The following is an 18393-nucleotide window of genomic DNA, read 5'->3' on the forward strand; positions in this document are numbered from 1 at the left end:
TAATTCCAATAGATAATTAACTTTCTGCCTCTCTTAATAGGTTGGCTTATTCTAAAGGTGGCTGAGAGATTTATTTTGAGTTCATTTTCTCTTTATATATTTTTAATTACTCATAATTTTAACATGTAAATAATTAACATTGTAATTAACATTTCTAAAAAAAATCTGTCTTTTCTTCACAGGAGAAAACTCCATAGTACTGCATTAATTTTACAGAGGTATTGAGACTACTTTGCTCCAAATTCTGATTGTTCAGTTTGTTTTTGTGTGAACATGGTGAAGAATGTGTGGTTAGGCTGAAATGGAAATAACAGCAGAGGGGGACCAGCCTGGCCCCCAAATGTCAGATTGACCAAGCATTGTTCGTCATATATTGACCAGCACTCAAGGCCATTTTGAGTTATTTTTACACAGATTCCAAGGCACTTATACTTGGGAGAATCGTGTTTCAAAGTTTTTCAGACACGTCCTGACTAGGTGGTGCTGATTTTACTATTGACACCTGGTGTGACCGCTGATCAGCCTCAAACACCCCAGCGTCCCCCCACCCCCCCACCCCCTGAATCCACAGGCTCTGCATGAAAACAAACAGTTGATTGAAGCTGCCAGCATGAATGGATTATCTATGCATTAGTTACTTCTTTGAAATTATAATTACAGTCCTGGTTAATTTCAAAGCAAGTCTGTTCAGCTCCCTATGTTGTGTTTCAACTATTTTTGTGAAGCTTGTGTCTAATAAAATGTCTCAGGTATAAGTGATATTATATGCTGTGTACAAAAATCACATTTCACATACAGCCTAGCTGAAAGTGCCTTTACAATTCATTGATGTCCTGTGACGCTTAGAACTGAAAATGGAAAAAGAGGGGTTAAAAAAAATACAGCATACCTTCTGTGTCCTTTCCTTCATCTGAATGCCAATAAAAGGCACCGTTAACAAAGGATCACCAGCATCCTTGTCACAATTGCCGCAAAAGCTTGACTTCAGAAGCCAATTTTCAAACGTTTTGAAGTTTCCCCAAGATTGATCCTTCAGGTTGCCCCACATTAAACTGTTGTTTTGACTTAAGGAAAAAGCTTCCTCGCCTATCCATGCACTCTGCGGTGCTTTTGCGTTTACACTCCATTATGTTCTCTTGGCTTTTATAAAGCACACATTATTGTAGGATGTTTTTTTTTTACTGGGGAAATAATTTCCCGAGGTCTTATTTTTTCTGCAATAATATATAAAAAAAATCAAACACAAATCAAACATAAAATAAAATTCAAATGCTACAATAATTTTTGGAGGACTGTAGCAGGGCTCAGCAAAAGCGTTTTTTTCTTTTTTGACTGGACAAGCCAGGTAAACAAAAATGAATGCTGAAGGCTTCCATTAAGGTGTTCTTAATTTAAGGCCAAAATCAGATATAGAGTGGGACTAGTTTAACATACCACTCTGTGAACACTAACGGGAGGCAAGGGTGTAAATTTTGGTATGGATCTGTTTGTGTTTGAGGACGGGGGCTTTGGGGCTGTTGAAATCCAGCCTACGCCCTTGACAGGGAGGATTAAATCCACATTAGCTAGCACCCAATCACTTTATGGATACTAACCTGCTATCGTTTATACTTCCTCTCCATTGACATGGTTCTCCTGCTTATTATCAATGTTCAGAGATTACTGGGGCCTCCCCCCCACTTTCCACATAAATAGGCTAGATGGTGCATCTCAAGCATTTCCCACCAAGTATAGGCCAAACATCAAATAAATGAAGATAAATTCACCTCTTTTTTGTATTTCTCTGCTGCACAGTGTTTTTGTCAATGAAAGCTATGATTTGTGGGGGAAGAACTGATCTGTACCTTGAAGGTGATTCAGTGCTCAAAGTACCCTTGTATTAGGGCTGTGAATGGAAAAAAAGAATAGAGTAGGACCTAAAGGAAAAGATTTAAAAAATCATATCTGTGAACTTTTCATAGAAGCATCAAGTATTAGGAATGGCTTGGGAACTCCCTACGCGTTATTTATTTATCATTTCTGTAGTCGAGATTTTTCAAGAACATGGCTTATATGCATTTTTTCCATTTTACAATTTGAGTTTGAGCTTTTGGTTGGGTGTTCATGACTCTATTAATGTTTGCCATCGCAGAAGTGCTGGAGTTGCTTTCAGAAAATGTTTAGTGTTTGTATCGGAAAGTATCTATTGTTTTATTTTTTGGTAATGTTTCAGGGCTGCCACCATGGAAACTGTGGCGCAATCAACTTTCAAGCCAAGGTTCTGCATCACCGCCGATGCATGAGGAGGCGGGCCGTAGCGAACGAGCTAAGCACCCTGTAATTGCCGTCACAAGACTGACAGAGTCACCCGACCCAAATAAAATCGACGCAAATTAAGCTCACTTGAATGAAAAGTTTAATAAGTGGCTGAGTGCTAAATTTGTAAGGTGAAAATATAAACCTTGCCATCCATCGATTTTCCATAGGCCTAACCACTAATCTGGTGCAGGATTGCTGAGGCTATCCCAAGAGGTGTGGGCTACCAGCCGCATACTCCAGGCATGTTAGAGTCACCTTACAGTTCACTTAAACCGTGTGTTTTTGGACAGTGGGAAGAAGACAGGGCACCAGATGAAACCCACACAAACATGGTGAGAACATGTAAACTCCAAACACATACAAAGCAAAGACAGGAGCCCAACCTACATCCCTGAAGGTCGCAGATTGCAGTGCCGTGAGGTGTTGTACTCCACAAAATTCATGTTTTTAATATGAAAATGAGTCAATAAAATATTTCCTATTTCTACCCAATAATTTTCCAATTGGTTTTATGTTCATTTCCTGTATGTTATTTTTCCTGCCACATTTGTCAAATACACTAAAATATTTGCACCTAATCAGTCTTAAAATATACAGATTGTATAAAATGCAAAATGACACAGATAGCGAAGTAGCCAAAATCTGAGAAATTATTTGTTATCGTTATTAATAGAGGTAATACAAAAAGAACAGGAACACTTGCGATGACAGCTAAAGCAACTCCCTCATTCTGCTTAAATAGCACACTGCACATGCATTACAGAGCAGCAGCTACAACCTTTTGAACAAGAACAATCAGTCCCTATTCCAGAGTCTTTCCACGGTACCCCTGCGAGCATGTACTCGGCGTACAGTTAAGCTGGAGGGGATCCCCTTTCTCGCACCAGGCAAGGTCGGGCCGGCTAGCGTCGCCCTGCATTGTGAGCAGGCTGCTCTGGCGCCGCCCATCCCCCACGCTCAGAAGTTGTGGTGCTTCTGCAACCGGTGAAGCTGCTGTTAGAGCGGGGCGGGCGAGCAGCGAGAATGGGTAGAGGGGGATGGGGAGAGAGGAACGCGAGATGGGAGGGAGCGAGGGTGGGAGGAGCGCTGAAGGTGGTTTATTCTGGTGTAGTTATTTCTTTTACAGTTTCATAAAATGACTTAAAGTGTTCTGGCCTTGCATTCAAATCACAATTAGAACATTTGAGACTATCCTCAGCAGAATATGCGTTGTTAATTCTAGCTGTCTATATAGCTTATTCGGTTTGGTTTTTTCCGTCTCCTTCCTTCTGTCTTTTTTCGTTCTCACTTCCTGCTTGCTGACTGGTTAAGTCCACCCCCTTCCCTTTTCTCTCTTTTCCTCGCTCGCTCTGCCTGTATTTCCATTCTTTTTTGCCCTCCACAGCCTCTAGCCTTCTGCTGACAAGCTCATGCCTTTCATTTCCTCACAGCACAGGCATGGAAATGCGCTGCTGCTCAGAGACAGTTTCCCTCCCACTTGTGTTGATGAATGGTTCACAAATCCCTCTGCAAATGCACGAAGTCTTTAGAAATAGTTGAAAAAATGAGTTAAATAATATAAATGCTAGGATATATTATACAATATATAAATTTATTATTTTTTTATTTGAAAACAAAATCTTTCCCAATTGTCGTTTTTCGTCTTATTATATTTATTTAATAGAAGTCACGAGGTGCATTTATTTAAAGACTTCCTGATCAGTCTGAAAAAGGCACCGTCGCTGCTTTCACAAGCGATAAAAGTCACTGGTGCCTTTGGAGCGCTCCCGCAGTCCAGCTCCCTGCCCTCCCGGCGCGCGCACCGTGTTTTGCGTCTCACCGCGCGCCTCGGTAAAATGGCTGTATCTCACGGAGCCTCGTGCTGGTTTGATCAGTTCCTCGCTCTCAGTCTCGCGCTGTAACAGAACCCCCTTCAAATTCCGTGTCGGTGGAAATCGTCCCCGGGATTGTATTTATATTTTTCCGTAGCCAACAATTTCACGCGGAAAGGAGAGTGGGAACCGGATTCTGTCCGGTTCTTGGGGGAATGAGCCGAGAAGCGGGTAAATTGTTATAAAATTGTATTTATATTCAATGCTATTCAGTGTGTGATTGTGACTGAGTCGCCGTGAAAGAGAGAGAGAGAGGGGGATATCATGGCCGCTCAGGTCGCCAGCGCCGCCACTCTCAACACCAGTCCGCCTTCCGAACTGAAAAAACCGGATCGGGACCCGCAGGAGGAGCCGGTACCGGGGGAGAAGCAGCAGGAAAATAAGGAACCGGGATCCGAGAGTGGATCCCCGGGTCAGAAGGACCTGCAGGACGGGGCCGATGCTGGAAATGCGGGGGGAGGAGGGGATCCTGAGATGAAGAACGGCAACGGGAATCCGTCCAGGGTGAATAACAACAATAATCAGAATGATTCAGGGGCACCGGACGGGAATAACCACCCGGGGATGGCACATCAGCACTCGTCGGCGTTTCCTCCACCTTCCTACGGTTACAGTCAGCATTACGGCCGGCTCCCTTTTCATCAACATGGCGGACAACAAAGCCCTGGCATGGCAGCGGCAGCGGGGTCGGCCGTGCAGCCGGGCGGCATGATGGACTCGTATCAGCCCAACTCACAGGAACACGCCTTCACCAACCACCAGTTCAACAACTACAGCCCGTTCCCAAACCGGACTCCGTACCCGGGCCCGGGCTACGCCATGAACTCGCCGCGACACGGCCAGCCTCCGGCGGCTGGGGGGCAGCCAGCCAAGCAACAGCCAGCGGGAGGAACTACAGCCATGGCCGCTTCGTACAACACTCAGCGATACAACGCCACTCCGACCCTCAACCAGCTGCTGACCTCTCCCAGCTCCAACCGGGGCTACCAGAACTACCCCAGCGGTGACTACAGCAACCAGGAAGGGGCGAGCAAGGGACCGGGAGACATGGGCAGCGGGGGCCAGTTCGGCGGGGGCCACCAGAGCTGGCAACAAAGGAGCCATCACCCGCCGCCGGTAAGCCCGGGAAGCACCGGGCAACCCTTAAGCAGAAACCAGGTAAACTTTTATCTACACCTCGGTCCCGCTGAACTTTCCGTGCATTTTGCACAGCGAGTCCCTGTAACGAAGTGTAACATTGCAGCAGACCAGCCATTGTCTATCCCAGACTCTCTAAAATGGCTGCCCGTGTGTGTGTTTTTTTTAACCCGTACCTCTTCGTTTTAACCGCATTTATCGAGTAAAATAAGCTTATTTTTCTTTTCCAGTGAGGTGTGTTTTCTAGGGCTGCTGTAGCCGAGCGAGCGGTGGGTGGTTAGGGGTGCAGCCGCGTGTACTAAAAAAAAAAAAGGTGTAAAATAATACCGCGGTGTATTTCGTAGATCTGCGGGCATGGACGCATTAAAATGTCTTATCTGGACGAAACAGTGATTCTTTTTTCGCCGGCTACCACGCTAGTTAACCACTAGTTAAGTTTAATCACGAGAAGATCGTTCAGTCTGAGATTACGCGTTGACAGGTTTGTTTTTAATTTAATTGCCCATTTGCATTATTTGTGGGGGGGGAAAGTTCCAGGGAGGTTTGCGAGGCCTATTTAAGTGTGAAGGATCTCCGTAGACTTTCAGATGTGCTCACTTTAATTCCAAGTGCGTCCGTGCAACTAGTTTTATCATACAAATGCCTTTTTTTATTTAATCCCAACCGGCGTGTGTCGGAACAGAGGTCTGTGATTTGATTCCTGTGTCCCCCGATCCCGTGGAACCTCACCGTCGCTGCCAGTAAACACTGGCCAGCGATTTGAGTATGTGCAGATAGCTTTGCTTTGGGATTTGAATTATGGAGGTAAAATGCTCCTGTCAAAGGCAGGAGACAGTTGGTCTTAGGTTGACATGCTAGCTGAAAGCTGATTGGCTCGCCATCCTCCGCTTCTGGCCATTTATAACTGCATCTGATGTAATGCCGCAACGATCCGCGATTAGCTCGCGTGCGTTTACTCTGTGAACATAACAGAAATAAACAGACGAATCGTTAATTGAAGTTAAATCGCAGGGTGAATAAATACTTCCGTGGCAGAGTAATTCTGGAATCAGTATCATTTATTAACCAGAGAAAGCCACGGTCACTATGGCCACTATATTAACAGTGATAGAATTGCATGCCCCTTTGCCTATCATAATGAATATTTAATATTTAAAATGTGACTTTTTTTCGAAATACCACACTTATCATTCGATTTTGGTGTTTTTGCTAAATCTTCGGCCTTAAATATTGTTTTCTTGTACATAATAGTAACAATATTTATTTGAAATGTGGGAATGTGATATTTTGTTGCTTTCCTGTTCTTTCATTTGATTGGAGTAATAAGTGCAAGTATGTCTTTCTGAAGTTGCTGCTTTAGTACAAATGCACTCTAATATAGAATACCCATACAGTGCTGTACATGAACACTAAATTGATTAGTTCTGATGAATTTACTGGTGTGTAACGATTCATCTTCCATGCATTTTTCCTGGTCACTGTAATGGTAGGAACTAGAATCTATCCCAGGCAGTGCAAGGTACAGGGCTGGGGTGTACCCCGCAAGGGGTTCCTGTTTGTTACAGGGCACATGTATGCAAGTATTACCATCAATTCATAGATTCTGATTAACCTAATTGCATGTCTTTGGCTTGTATGAGCAAGCCAGAGTGCTTGCAGGAAGCTTCACATAGGCAGAGTGTAGTTCAGACCCCCTTTTAGGTGTGCAGTTCGTCTAATATTGGCCTGGCACCTTCGATTTATTTTCGCAGTTATCATTCAAAGTATTTTTACTTGTGACGATTGTCTTTGTAATTAGTACATTGAAGGTTGACTTGTAAATTATAATTCAGGGACAGGGCATGAGTTTTTTGGTTTGGTTTGGTGGTTTTTTGGCAGTATGAGCCCTTATTGCGGCATTATATCGAAGTATTGCCATAAGCACAAGTTTATAGAAAATAACAATGGTGGTAATGAACTTAATGCATTTAACAGAAGTGTATATCAGTTCATTGGTGATGGAGGGAATGGCAGGAGGTATATGGAATGACCTGTGTATTTTAAAGAGGTCTGTGCAGTTTCTGGTAGCTCAGTACGAAGGTTTTGTGACCAGGATGAAATCGGTGGGTTGGCAGCACTAACTGCCAACAGTTCTGTATTCAGGGGTAAAACTGGCAGTGCCTGGACCAGTTTCTTTCATCTTCAGCAGAGGTTGACCTTTCAGGGGTTTGACCATGGCTTGTTATAATCTGTCTACTGCCTGCACATTCTTCCTTCTGCTGGAATCTTATTGGTCACCTTGTAATGTTTCTGTTCTGGTGTAGTGTGGCTTATGTGCGGTGTTTCTGCTGTGGGATTTAATTCTTGCTCTTGATATTTAATAAGGCACTTTAGTCGCTCAGTGCTGCTGTCCATCCTTAATTTGTACATTTGTGTCTTGCTGAATGTGTCCACCGTGTCCCTGACTTGCTTTTAAACATTTTCTATGAGCAGTAATTCCTCAAGAAATTCCATTTTGAATATTTGTTCAGTATTTTTAGGAATTGATTTGGGGGCGTGTCTAGGAATTTTCATATCGTTTTTGTTACTCGGGCTATAACAAAGGGCACCTATGCTGAAAGCACATGTACTTGTTGTTCAGTCTTATTCCCCTTATTTAATGGGTAAAATAGTCAGGATACTAGGGTAGAGCCCCCTGGAGGTTCCTTGGGATGTTACTTTTGCATCTTTTGTCCACTTTCTATGATTGTGTGTAGGGCTGCAAGATATCAAATCTTGACATCACGATTGTATGGCACACGTGCAATAATCACAAGGGTTTTAGATTTTCAGGCGGGTGAAACATTTTGTTTAGATATGTGTGCATATGTATTGGCATTAACAGTACTGTTTGCAACTTTAAATGACAAGCATTAATTTGCCTCTTGAGGGCAAATCCATACATTCAAATTCAGTTTCTGTGCTTCCCTTAATCCCTACTTCTGTGTCAGCCAGGAAAATGCCTTGAGCTGCAGCTGTTGGTCGGAGCACAGCCGAGGCCTTGTGCTGAGTGGATGGTGTATCATGGCCAAAATGCCTGCACCTTTTTCTATTCCTCCTTGCATGAAATTGTCCTGATACAGCTTGCAATTCCCCCCAGCATCTTCATGGATGACTATGTCCATCCATCTTCCATGAGCCAGCCTCCTTCCCCAGAACAGGCAGGAACATGTATATGAGGGTCTCTTTGTGATCTCTCTACTGCTGTGCCTCTTCCCTCAAAGCTCGTCTGCTCATAGCAAGCCAAACTGACATAGGAGTCGGTTTCTGTAAGCAAGTAGCGCCACGTTGGATATTATAATGCCAATTATATGGCTAAAGTTTTTTTATATATATATTGAGGCACTTGATAGGTCTTCTCTGCTAATACAGGGACCCAGTCGATATTGTCAGTGTTTTGAGTGTGGAGAAGTGGGTGAGTGGGGTCTTATCTGCGAGTCGCTTATTTGTGGCAGCTTTGTTATATCACAGGCACTTTGATTGTCATGTCGTTTGTAAGAGAAACTCCCTCAGTTTCCTTTTGAATCTGATCACACTGTCATATCGATTTTGTGCTGTATTTTGAAGCCTTCCTGATGTATCATATCAATGTATCGGCGCTGTGTAATTCCTCTCCCCCCATTCCTGCTGTAAGGCCTGTCAGCCCCATCCAGGCGGTTTTGTTCTGGGTGTCTGAACAGGTAGCATGTCCACTTGGCTTGGAGTCATGATGTAAAGGCCACACCCCCCAAGCCATTATGAGTCTGTGCTCTCTAAATGAGTGTGAGGTTTGCTGTCTCAAACTCACAGTTGAAGATATTCTGAACGATAAAATGATGTGTTGGTTTACTTTTTACACACTTCTGTTTATTGCCCCTCCTACCCAGTTTGCATTGTTGGCGTAAGATCTCCTCCAAGCATTTTGTGTAAACCAGCATTAAGCTGGGGATCAAATTTGTTGTTGATGAGATTTCACGTGATTGTCAGTTTTGTTTGTTGGGAATTGTAAAAACCACACACATCAGTTTTGGTTGTATATGTAACAGGTTGTAAGTGCAGTTCTGTTTGCTGTTTCGACAATGCGGTACAATTCCAGTGTGTCTAGCACTAAAAAGTTTAGGAAATATAAAATTGAGAGCTGTGGCAAAATGGTTTGAGAACCATATGCAAATCAGTCTTGTAATGTGGCATCTGATATAGATATAGCTTCTGAATTGGGATTTTGCATTGTTTTCACTCTCATTGAACACCGCTTATTTGCAACCGGCCCCTGATGCCATGTAAGCTGGCCATCAAGGACTCATAATCATGACAAAGCAAGTTCATGCCATTTTACCCAGATGAGCACTTAAATTGCATTTTACCCATTTGTTTCACATTTACCCATACTCTATCAGTGTTCCAACTGATTATTCTGGGCACGAGGCTTCTATGCTAGGCAGGTATACATGGCAGGGATACACCCTGGATGGGATGCCAAGCCATCGCAGAGCAGGCAACAGGCAATTTAGGCATGCCAGTTAACCTAACTGCATTTGTTGGGCTGGACAAAGAGTACCTGGAGAAAATGCCCTTGACAGTGGGAGAGTATGTAGACCAACAAACCAGAGGTAGGGCTTGAACCCTTGACCTGGAAGGTGGGAGGCAGCTGAGCTACTACCCTACTAGCACGTCTGTTGGCAATTGGAAGTATAGCTTTAACTGGAGGAAAAAACTGGTGGTATTCAGTGTGTCAAGCTGGTTTTTGTTAATGATTGAAGTCTATTAACTAGTCTACTAAATTTTGCACGTTACTGGTATTTTGCATGAGAATGTAACAATCAGTCAAAAAGGATGTGTGCTTTTTGACTCCCCAGGAAAAACAAGTATGTTTGTCAATCCAAGTAATGACCTTTTGGTTTATGTGTTTGTAAGGCTGTTTCCCCCCTTGTACTATGAGGCAGTAATTTCATTTTGGTAATCTTCGGTCTCACCTGAGGGCCTATTTGTAAGACTGTCCCAGGTTTTTGGTGCTTCAAGTCCTTGTTTTTGATTAGTGTATTGCTGAATGTTAAAATGTGAAACAGATTTTTTTAACTGTATAAAAACAGCCAGTTAGTTTGGAATTTGATATTTTGGATATACAGTCATTCTAATACCTTTTTAAAGTATGTTCAAACATGTGCGTATGCATTGCATACATTTAATTTGTTCATCTGATCAATTTGTTTTTTGTTCTTGCATATCACTTACATTACCTTTTTACAAATATCACAGTAAACAGCAAAAATGTAACTGGAGAAAAATATAGAAAGTATGACTTGCATGGATAGAAAGTGTTTTTTCTGGTCATTCTTTTACAAATCATGATTTAAAAAATGAAATCGCTGAACTTTAATTGATTTGAGTGTAAAGTGCATCAGTGATTTGTTATAGAAATTTTTGATGTTGATTGAGTTAATTTTCCAAACCTCTGAACACTAGGTTAAGTTTCAAGTTTAAAAATAATTGTCTGTTTGACAATTAAATGTTGTTCACTTGTATGTAAATTTACTCATTTGGGTCTTTGATCCAGGGAAATGCACACATTTATTGAATGTTGCTTGTACTTCATTTTGTCAAATGATGTCAAGCAAGGTGCTGTTTTTTTTTCTGGCAAAGCTCAATTGAATTCATGTGGCTTTCATGAAATAAAAAATCAATCCCCTGAGATGGGAGAGTCCTGTTAAAGTCTCAACATTGCTTCTTAATTGTTAACATGACATGTATATGCTTGCTGACTTAAAAAAAGTTAAAGTAACAACCACACTGACCAAGTGCTTGCCGATTTTACACTGTGATTTCTTTATTTCTCCCTCTCCCTTGAGTCATGAAAAGTTTAAACCAATGAGCCCAACAGAGGATGGCCGTATAACCCAACAGGGGGTGTAATTGGAGGTGTCCTCTGTTGGGGGAAGGCGGCGGGTGGCAGTGGAGCTGCTTGGCATATTAAAGCTGCACTTTCATCGCTCTTATCTTTGAACGTGTGAATAAATAACATTCAGCCGCATTCACAGTGCAGGGGGGATAGTGTGGGTTTGTCACATTACAGCACCGGCAATGCTAGGTTCACAGGGAAGTGTCATGGTGGTGAAATTTAGTGGCATTGGAATATGCCCGTCGCGTATTCCGCTCATGAGAGAATCAGCCTCATGTCTGTGCGTGAGTGAGATTGACCCAGTCCCGCCAGCCGCCGGGGTAGTTGATTGCCTTGCAGCTTTTTATTTTATAGGGCAGCCATTTTCTTGTGATTGGACCGCAGACAGGCTTGAGTGTGGCTAGTTTGGTGCCCTGGGAGCAACAGGATGGTTGTTGAAGACTTTTGGCCAAGAGGTTGACACTTAATGTCTTTCTTTGAATTTGGGTGCTGCCTGTACTGATCAGCAAATGTCTAGCAGCTGTCAATAAATGAACTGAATGGCTTGTCTTACTGTTTTTTTTCTTTTGCAGATTTGATAGATCACATTTGTAGATTGAAAAGAACAGGTTTATTCAGCCTATCTAATCAAAATTAATTATCCTAGGACTCGGGTCAAATCCTGAAGTATTGGCACCTTCCATAGCTCCTTAGCTTTTAAGCTTTTGAACTCTAGGATTTGACCGTAGGCTGTGCTAGCTGCAAGCCGTTATGACACGGTGGGTTCGATGGCAAGCAGCACTTGAATAACATGGAAACCAGGGCTCTGTGCCTGAGCTGAAACTAAATTAATTTTCGCTGCTCCGTGCTGAACAAGCACTCGCCTACTCAGTAAATGCGACAGAGAATTGCGATCAATGCCCTTGATGGCTCTTGGCGCTTTGCAGCCAGAAGTCACGATTTCACACAGAAAGGCATCATCTGGCATATGGCGGCATGCCTCTCCGGGTCAGGCGTGTGAGTTCCAGCTGTGTTTTTGCCAGGCTGCATAACGAAGGGTGGCTCTTCTTTGCTTGCTGGATGTTTCGTAGTCATGTGGGCTTTAAAGCTGGGTTTCTAACTTGAAGCACAATGAGGCTCCAGCTTCACTGAAGTTGTTCTCTCTCCTGTTAATTTGGTTCCTTTTGTTTGCAGTTGTGCCAGCTTTGGGGAGCCTCCTAATAAGCAGCGTATTGGGGGGGGAGTGAATCCTGTATTTAGGTTAGAATGTTGGCCTGCAGGTGGACCTCCTCCCACTCCACCTCCTGCTGCCATGGGGCTTGGCTCTCTGCTTGCAAAATGTTTATCTGGCAGCTGTGGGACTGAAGTCCAGGGATCACCGCCGCGTTTGTCCCCAGGAGCCTGGAGGAGGAGGAGCTGACTGCTTTGTGGCCCTGCACTGTGTGCTGAAGCGCGCTGGCTAGGGCTCATGGTTTCACCTACAGATTGTGGCTTATTTTGTGGTAATTAGGTTGCCTAATGAAATGACCTCTAATATAGCAACCGCTGTAACTGCCTGTGTGTAACGAGAGCTTCCCCATGCTGTACCTGGCCCTCAACGACCCTGTTCACTGACATAAACCAGCGGTCAGCGCTCGGCCAAATCAAGTTCAGCCAGCCTGGGAAGTCATTAGCCTGCCACGCAAGCCCCACGCAGGGACAGCAGTTGCATCAGTGACAAGCTGCCGTTCGCTTGTTTCTGTCAGGGCAGTCACTATATCACCAAAACGTGCAAGTTCACATATAAATAGAATGTCTTTAAATATCCATAATGACCCTGAAACTATGCAACTCATCTCTGATTATAAACTTTGTTTGTACACTAATCAGATTTCCCTCGTTGCTCCGATTTCATGTTGGCGTTCTTGGCGCAGTGCTTAGGGCCTATTTTTCTGCAGACATGAAGCATATGAATTCCTGCCCCTCTGTGAAACATTTCTTATACCTTTGTTTAGTTTGAGCCTGTTTTTTTTTTAATTTAATTTTATTTTTTTTGTCCCACCTGCTCCTCTGTCCACGTAGTGACAAAGGGCACGCATTTCCAGTTGGCCATTTAGAAATGGGCCTGTTGTCCTTACAGGTGAGCAATGGTTTGGTCCTGCATGTGTGGGTGGGAAAGGTAGATTTTGTGAATCATGTGGCAATGCAAATGTGGCCCCCAGAAATGCCTGTTGGCTCAGTGCAGTGCTTAGTAATGTTTTCTGCTGACGTGGCGGAGTAGCCACCTGACGGTCTTTGCGTATGTTTGCATGTTTGGTCGGGGGGTGTCCCCGTCTGACGGCGTGATGACGATCTCGCCATAGGAAGCACTCTGACCTCCCTTGCACGGCACATGCTCACGCTTTCTCTGCCGTACGCGGCACTGGACTGGTCACTCGCAAGCATGCTGCTCGCTCCTGCTGTCTGCAGCACTCCATGCCGCGACGCAGCCCCAATAACATTTCTGTGCCCAGTCATTCATATTTAAAACTCTCAAACATGCCCTCCTCCAAGACAAATGTCAAATTCTGGCTTACTCCATCAGGCTTCAACCAAATGTGAAGGCAACTCATTTCATTTGACATTTACTTTTTAAACATTCCAGATTAGCATGGCCATTTCCTGCTGAATACTGTGGCAAGCTTGCAACCCTAATTTACATTGTGTGTGTGTGCGCGTGTGTGTGCGCGGGCGGGCGGGCGTGTGCACACGCGTCTTATAGGGAAGTGCTTAACCCTAGATGGCCGTGCTGAGATTCAGGTGCCGTACAGCTGTTCTCTGGTAAAAAGGTGAAGGGTGAAGCTTTGCAGCATTGCCTCCCAATGGCTGCTTCATGCTGACTTGTCAAGGTGTTCACAGTATGGAATTAAAAAGCCTGTTATCCCTTCATAGAGCTGGACCAGCCGCCCAGAGTCTTGATTGACGTGTTTGCTGTAAAATACACCTGTGTTTCAGGAGTATGTAGAGACGGTGAAGGTCTCACTGTCTTTGTAGCAACTTATGAAATATACACCTATAATGGCTGTATCTGGCTGCATTGCCGAAGCATGTTTAGGTGGGCATCGTAGTGTTCTTTGATTTAGGCGGTCCTGTCCGTTTATTGCGTCGTGTTGTATCCATTACCACAGTCTGCTTTGCTTGCTAGCCACGATTTTCTCTGCAGTGACTGTGGGTAATATCTCGTATGGCAGTTCCAAATGCATTTGGAAGCATGTGGAGTAACATTGCTCAATATATCGGTATTGTATAGCGATACCAAAAAAATGGAAATTCTAAGATCCTGTGCTTGTGCGAATTTCAGTATTTCACTGTGTACTGTATATCTGTATTGCACACATCAAAACGCTTTAGTTGTCATGTAGTGGACACGTCGAATCTACGCTATGGGAGGAGATGCAGGACGCATCCAAAATCACGTACTTGTTTGCAATAGATTTGATATTGTTCGCAATATATTTTGTATGTTAGTCTATGTATATGGCCATATGTAATTTACTCTGTAATCATTGAGATCGGGGCTGGACATGCAAGTTTCTTCCTGCCCCCCTTTTCACTTATGGATTGTAGGTAATGAAACAGTTTGTGGCTTAATGATGACATTTTGAGGGAAAAAAATTGACCAAGTGAAATGAAATTTGATTTGATGTAGTAGGCAAAATATAGCTTGAATGAGACGATAGGCAAACGGTACCAAAATTTAGCAGAATGTTGCAAGTGCAGAGTTACTGGTAATGCATCAGTACATTGTGATGTGTGATACTCCTAATAATGAATAATATGTAGAACATGCCCTTTTCCCTTTAGATAATCCATGCATTTTTGCGCAGATCACTGGTATCTCCATGCATTTTGACCAATCAGATGGTGCTGACAAAAGCAGTTCAGGGCCATGCAGCATGGGTAAGGGGTTGGGTAATTTTACAATGGAAAACCATTGGTTCGCGGTAAAGGTTGGGTATGGCTTGGTTCCTGGTGGCAGTGAAGTATGTAGGTTCCTGGTGGCATAGTTATTTTAATTGTCTCTTAGATTAAAGAAAGATAAGAAAGATTAAATATATCTTATATTTATATTTAAATATTGTCGAGGCTACAGTGATGGACGATGCAAACCGCTGCCCACAAACCGCCTCTAGTTGTCATCCCCTGCTTATGTCTAAACTGGTGAAGCATCTGTCTCTTCCCTGCCCTGATTTGTATACGACTTTAAAGATAGTCTGGTGTGTGCGAGAATACATGTGAAACGCGTGATAGTGATGTCATTTAGCAGTTGTTACGTTTTGTGTTTGTTTCAAGTCATGTTTAACCTACATTCAAATTCATTCATATCCCTTTCCCTTGGGATGAAAAGTAGGCTAGACTAAATGACGAAGGATCATACACGAATATAGACCTGATGTCAGTGTATTATCAAGCTGATGCCACATCAGAATCTATGCATTGAAGAGAGTTTAATTGTTGCATATTTCACTGATCATATTTAAGCCGTTATAGGCTAATACTTTTGGTTTATTTCACAAATAGACTTTTTATATTATGTTTAAATGTAACGTTTTATGGTATTGATTTAGTATTGATTTTGGTGTTGGTATCAAGGTACTAGAGGTGTAACGGTACACATTTTTGGTTTGGTGCAGTTCCTGTATAGCAGGGAAAATTTGTTTTATTAAAAGTGTCAAATGAAAAACCAGTTAGACACATCAACAAGCACCTTGCTTTTGGTTTATAGTTGTTACTAACAAAATGTAAGAAATGTTTTACACCTTGTAAAAATTAATTTGTAAAATATAAACAAAAATGACAATCACAATGAACTAAATCCCATCTTCTCTACTACAGAGTATGGTCACATACCTGCAGCAGTAAAGACCCCTATAGCTGTAGTTGTGTTTTTTTTTTTTTAGCTTGGTCTGAATTTCCCTTAAATTCCATGAGGAGACTAACTTGTAGAAGCTGTTTTTGTCTTGCTCCAGGCATAGACGCAATCAGATGATGTCTCCTGAGTTGGCAAGATATGTTCCCAGCAACCTGTCAGAGTTCAGTATGAGCAAGCCGACAGCCAGTCTCATTACCAACTGCGCACTCCAGCGTTGATATAACTTACTGGGAAACCGAAATGTTCTCAAACTGCCGATTTTTATGACTGACTGTAACCAGCATTAGCTGTAATCAACTCTGAACTATGATTTAGCCTAATGATGAATTTACGTTGTGCCCGTGTCAGTAAATGCGTTCATTCATTTCATTATGTATACTGAAATGAAAATGATGTATTCATTGAATACCAATCATATGTGTACCGCAACAGGCATGCAAGTCACTATGCCGGTATCGCATTGAAGTTAAAAATGTTGGTATTTATCCAACTCGTTTGGAGGCTTTGTTGTGGTGTAGTGTGGTGTGGCCTACAAGTATATGGTTGGTCCTCATGAATCGCCAAGATCGGAAGAGTTAATCTGGTGAGTTTCCTGCATACTTAGAACCTGGTTCTTAAAAATGTCTCTGAGTATGTGTAATATAGAGAACTTCATGAGGAATTCTGTGTGCCAAATTCTGGAGCTCTGTGAAGCAAATTCTGGGTGTTCAGCCGGTCTGTATCGACTACGAAGTACATTGGCTTGTTTGTATGTCATTTGCCTGAGGATCCAAAGCCAGAGGTTCAAAGACCTCAGCTAGTTAGGATTGGTACCTAGAGGCGTTCCATGGCTTTTGGTGCCATCTGGGCACCGCACGGTCCTCTTATTGCTGTGGTTAGACTTCAGAAGCCTTTTCATTTAGAGGAGCTTCTTTCATTCATCCTTCCAGAAGACCCTCTAGTAATCTTCATTTTACTTTTTAAGTTTTTAAGGTTATAGTTATTTATCTAAAGAGGCTCAAACTTCCTAAATGTTGTAATCTTATTTGTCACCTGCCTAATTAAGTCAGAAGTCATTCCTGACTGTTCAGCATGTTTGTGAAGCACCAGTTGGATGTTTGAAGTCTTTTTTTTGTGGTTTTGGAGAGGAAGCTCTAGTTCGCTCGTTCACTTGCTGCCAGCAAGGTCTTTGTCAGTGTACATGGGAGATGCTGTGCTGCACAGCTTTGATCATTTACACTGCCTGTGCCTATTGATGGATGGATGGAGAATCTGCACTGTAATTATAAATGGCTTCTGCGTTCTGCTGTAATGGAGGCTCTTTCATACATGTAATGATGCCTCACTGCTTGCTTGATCTTTGACTGCATGGTGGCTGAATTTTTTTCCCCCCTCCCCAGGTTGAGAGTGCTGAAAAAATTAAAACGAACTTTGCTAAGAATACGCTGTTTTTTCAGTTGTATGAGAATCTGCATTTAAATTTTAGAGAAATAGAATGAAAGTGTCATTCATACCAGAGGTGTCTTTCCAGCAGTAAATGTAAATGCATTGTACTGTGACAATATACTATCAGCCGCTTTCTGAATTGTTCCCTCTGCTGAGACACATGAAATGTGTCTGTGTATAAATATACACATTGGATGGATGGACGGACGGACGGATGTATGTATGCATGTATGTATAATTTTCACAATGTTCGTGCTTCATAAAACATAAAAATGAATGCTTTTAATCTCATTCATTCCTGATCTGTGAAATGCCATTGTGACTTTGAGATATTTTCCTAGAATATTTTCCATTCCCTAGGCATCACACTAGATTGCTTAAAATTCTTTCAAATAAAAGACAATAATCTGAATGAAATGTAGGTACTGCCAGTGAAATCTATTATCATATGGAAACTGTATTTCCTTGAGTTAGTGTTAAGTGTTACAGAAGGATGTAATACAGAAGTTGTGTAGTTTAGGTTGATCTGAGCTTTCATTGCCCTGTCCTGTAATTGTGCAAATAGGCTTTGCTGTATTAAAGGTCACTGCAATGAGGTGTCATCCATTTAAATGCGTCTAAAGGCTTAAATGTGTGCTGCTGGAAACGGACAGAAAACTGATTCTCATGAGGAAGCCAATTACAAGGCATCAAAGCCCACATCACTGGAGAGTTAAAAATGCTGCGCTTTGGACTTTTAATTAGGAAACGTTCTGCCGCTTTCCTGGCACGTTGGCCATGGTAAGTCTCGTCTGTGACCTGTAACAGCAGGTTAGATGGTGGTCCAGAACTGTTCACTTGAACCCTTGTCTCTGTAGCGAGGTGCCACAGCTGCTCCAGGCGATATCCATCTGACTGAA

The 18393-nt window shown here is 42.7% G+C and overlaps 1 protein-coding gene across 1 annotated transcript in view; it reads left to right on the plus strand.

Annotated features, from left to right (window-relative positions):
* The first annotated feature begins 4050 nt into the window (after window positions 1-4050).
* Window positions 4051-18393, plus strand: part of LOC125749164 (AT-rich interactive domain-containing protein 1A-like) — a 51170-nt gene continuing 36827 nt past the window's right edge. Inside the window, exon 1 of the mRNA XM_049026126.1 lies at window positions 4051-5327. Coding sequence (XP_048882083.1) covers window positions 4434-5327 — 894 coding nt within the window. The 5' untranslated portion in view covers window positions 4051-4433. The remainder of the gene's footprint in view (window positions 5328-18393) is intronic.

The sequence above is a fragment of the Brienomyrus brachyistius genome, chromosome 9, assembly GCF_023856365.1.
Source record: "Brienomyrus brachyistius isolate T26 chromosome 9, BBRACH_0.4, whole genome shotgun sequence".
NCBI lineage: Eukaryota > Metazoa > Chordata > Actinopteri > Osteoglossiformes > Mormyridae > Brienomyrus > Brienomyrus brachyistius.